The sequence below is a fragment of a genome, unplaced genomic scaffold (assembly GCF_019419815.1).
Source record: "Pyrus x bretschneideri cultivar Hongxiangsu unplaced genomic scaffold, Pyrus_bretschneideri_v1 Contig46, whole genome shotgun sequence".
NCBI classification, from domain to species: domain Eukaryota; kingdom Viridiplantae; phylum Streptophyta; class Magnoliopsida; order Rosales; family Rosaceae; genus Pyrus; species Pyrus x bretschneideri.
Genome location: NW_025999783.1, coordinates 2,977,617 through 2,981,651, shown reverse-complemented (window position 1 = coordinate 2,981,651; position 4,035 = coordinate 2,977,617). Strand labels below are relative to the sequence as shown.

General features: G+C 37.7%; 1 protein-coding gene across 1 annotated transcript; it reads left to right on the top strand.

Annotated features, from left to right (window-relative positions):
- The first annotated feature begins 702 nt into the window (after positions 1-702).
- LOC103938712 lies at positions 703-2,357 on the top strand. The gene is made up of 2 exons (XM_009348738.3): positions 703-1,027; positions 1,979-2,357. Exons 1-2 carry the CDS (start codon positions 723-725, stop codon positions 2,223-2,225), a joined length of 552 nt encoding a protein of 183 aa, XP_009347013.2. The 5' UTR covers positions 703-722; the 3' UTR covers positions 2,226-2,357.
- Positions 2,358-4,035: the final 1,678 nt, after the last annotated feature.

Here is a 4,035-nt window from a genome sequence, read left to right as displayed (position 1 = left end):
TTCAAATCAATACAAATTTACTTTGTACACGTGTTCTCGTTTCATTCGAACCAGAATTTTCGTGTTTACAGCTAGGTAAATTAACAAAAATTTGAAAGGACTCTTGAAGATGCTGACGAGCCAAACATAGAAACACCTAAGCTTTGCTTGCTTCTTAACGAGCCAGCATAACTTTGCTAGTTTCTATTACTCTCCGAGCTTAGACCAGCCAAATGCAAACCAAGCTTAATACAAATTTGGCATTAAGTCAATGTACTGCTTTAAAAGGGTTTGCATTTCAAATATCATTAAATGTTTCAAAGATACAACACCACCACATGACCAAAATCACACTCACCGGAGAAAATCACTGTCCTCTAACCCCAACGTCGTCGCCTTACCTCAACGATTTGTCGGGGGATGAAATGGCAATCGTAAATTCGATCTTCCCACTATATTCATTTGCATATACAATGTAACTCAACCGAGTACTAGGTTATTTTAACCCGATCGTATGATTTTTTTCCGTTTTAGTAGGAGCCATCCATTTTAATTCGATGACTAGAAATAAATTCTCAATTTAAAGTTTGTGTATAGCCCATCTCGAAGTCTTAACTTAACAAGCGAGTGGATCTACACCACAGGTGTAATGAACCTCTAACATTATCCCACGTGGCAACCTCAGAGTCATAAAAACAACATTTTAAACGAAAACAGAAGAACTGCACTTCAAACAAGTAAGCATGTCGTCCTCCATATCCTCATCTCAACAGAGCTTTCTAGCCAACGTTCTCACCCCACCCCACAAACCCAAAACCAAGATTCTCATTAATAACACTTTCATCTCATGCAAAAGAATTGATGAAACGCCCAGAAAGGATGAGAACAAATTGGCAAAGTTGGCAATGGTGACACTGGCAGCTGGGGTGTTGACATTGGGCTCAGTTCATGATGCATCAGCTGCCAAATCTGGTGGAAGAGTTGGAGGCCAGGCGTTTCGGTCTTCGACTCCTCGGTCTTCGTCCCCTAGGATCAATAACAATTCAAGGTAATTAAAAATTGTAAAAGTTTAAATTCGATTATTTCAGTGTTTGGATTGGATTGCTGCGTTTGGTTAAAAAAGTTATTAGTAAGTTCCTGCTACTGATTTTATACTTTCTTAGAGTCATGTATCGGAATTTAAAATTCTAATGGCTTTAAGTTGTGGAGAGATCAATTAGGAAATAATTAAGTGCTACTACAAGAATCCAGGGTTGCAACTTAGAAGGGCCTCCTATTAAACTTTTCAGGTTAAGTTTTTAATGAAATCGGTTCCCTTGTAAAATTTATGGCAACCTATGACATATGGATAAGAGATGATCACTTTGAGGATTGGGTTGGGACATCATTTTCGGGTTGAAAAAAGAAAAAAACTGTTTGTGTTTTTTATATAAGCGATAATCCAAGCTAAATTAATCAAAACTACCAGAAGTGGTAATGGAACTTGAACGCAAAGAGCGGAGTACGTGTTCTAGCTAACTTGACAAAGTTCATTAGTGCCCCGGATAATACTGATTTAGCTAACCAGCCTTCCATGCTTGAACTATTACCATTTCGTTCTAATATCCTTTTCATACCAAAAGTCACGAACTATTGGCTGTTAGATATTGGGTGGTGCTATCTACACACCCAATTTTACCTTCATGCACCAATGTTAATTTCAATCATTTGGTCTTCTTCAATTCATTTAACCGATGACCGGAAATTGAGATGGGTGTGTGGAAGATAAAAAGAGGTGTGTGGTTGGCACCACCCTAGATATTTTATTGTTATATGAGTTTTATTATCTTACTTTAGATCACTGAGATCAAATCATTCCTTGTGCCATCAAAAAATATATTGTTCATTGTGGAACTAGTCATTTTTTGGCATGATTTTTGGATTGGTAGCTCCCTTTTGTAATGCGTTTAAGTTTATATCTAAAGATATGTTAACTTATTTGTGTGTCTATAATTTGTAGGACCAATATATACATCAATCCTCCAGTAGCACCACCTCTAGTTGGTGGCTATGGATATGGCTATGGAGTACCGTTCTTCGGAGGCTGGGGTTGGTCTCCATTTTCATTTTTCGCCCCAGGTCCTGGTGTTGTCATTGGCATGGGTGGCGGGTTCCAACTTTTTGCTTTCTTTGTGTTTCTTGGTGCTGTTGCTGCTGTTGCAAGGAGATTCACTGGATCAAGAGACGAAGAAGAAGATGATTACTAGCAAAAAACATTTTATACAAACTGATGTTTACATGCTTCATACTGTACTGTATACAAGACAGTGTACTATGGAATAGCATTATGTAATATTGACTCGCCAACACTATTAATGTAACATACGCAATTCTTGTGATTTTTTTTAGGAAATTGATAGAAATTGACCATTTCCTTAATCTTAGGACTAAAATAGAATTTTTGGGATATGCACAGTCCATGCACACGGCATGCACAACGATATGACAGAAATAGGGTTTTTTTAAAATTTAAAATGACCAAATTATCCTCATATATAAATTGGTTATTGCAAAGACCCAGTTAGCGTTTTTTCTTTCCTTGTTCGAAAACCTCTCTTGCAACCCCTACTCGACGAACGGCAAAGAGAACCCCTAAACCACCCTAGCATCACTTTTTCGGGTTCCTCTCTCTCTCTCTCTCTCTCTCTCTCTCTCTAACTTGATCATCGTCTCCATTTTGGCTTCTAATTACTTGCTTTTTGAATTGGGTTTTTTGGATTTGTAATGATGGCAAGTCGAAGAAAAGAGGGATAGGGAAGAGATCATGTTGAGGACTGACAGCTGTGACGTTAATCATCTCAAATCACTTCTTGTTCCTGACCCACAGATGGACTTTGAATAGAATCTTCGACTTGGTGAGTTGGGTCAACATCGGATACAACATGGCTAGCAACTATGACAGCAATTCTTGGCCCATTTTCTGCGAGTTTCGCTGTGCAGGACGTTTGTGAGCGTTTTCTTTGTTCTGCTTTCTTCTTTCCAGGAGCCAATTAGGGTAACCATGGATTTTGAAACATGTTTCTTTCGAGTGACGAGTTCCATTGCAATGGTTGCACAGGAGCTTTTCCTTTTCAGCTTCATCCGAATCCCACAGAGAAAGGGAGACTTACTGACCATGGGCATAGAACGATTACTGTCAGCATTCTTGCTGCAAAGCATAGTAGTTTATCGCTGTGCTTTACGCCGAACTGTGTTTAAGCACTCTTCTATTACCGGACGCCCATTTTGCTTTGTCCTCATTGCCTTGCATCGCAACTCGTAATACTGAGATTCATCAACCTCATCATAAAACACTCGGTTTGAGCCGAATCCGAAAATCCTGGAAATAGAATAGAAGAGAAAAATCTACTTTCATCAAACTGGTCAACACTGCCCTTTATGTTTATGTTCTTCGCTATATCCAACAAAGAAAGCTACACTCCAACGATTTTCTTTTGATAAAACTTGTTTCTTTATGAAGCACCAATTGAGTAACCAGGTTCCGTCTCATCAACCGCCAAAAAAAAATTTAGGGTCTAGCGGAAGAGAGCCTGAAACTTGCTCTGATGCCAAAATAAATTTTAGGGTTTAATTTGTTGTCATACTTGTTTAAATAACAAGAAACTAAAGCAACCCTAATTATTAACAGGCAAAAAATTATAATCCTTGGTTCACAAGAAAACTAATCCTTGGATCCGAATCTACTAAAATGAAAACATATATTCAAGATTAGCATGAAGATAGGTCCAGAGTTCGATTCACTCTAATGTAATTAAAAAATAATAATGATGTTAAATCAAATGGTCACAGACCTAATTGCCATCAAAGTTTTCGAATTCAAATAATATTATAATCTACACAAATTTTCGAACATCGGTATAGAAAAGAAGCACATTGCTCTAGTAAATTTGATTAAAATGGAGTGTGCTAATTGCCATCATATTGGTTGCGGATTTCACATCTAACATATGAACACCCTTGATCCTCAAATTTTAAGTTATTCCAGTTCTTAATGCAACAAATCAGGATTGAAGATCC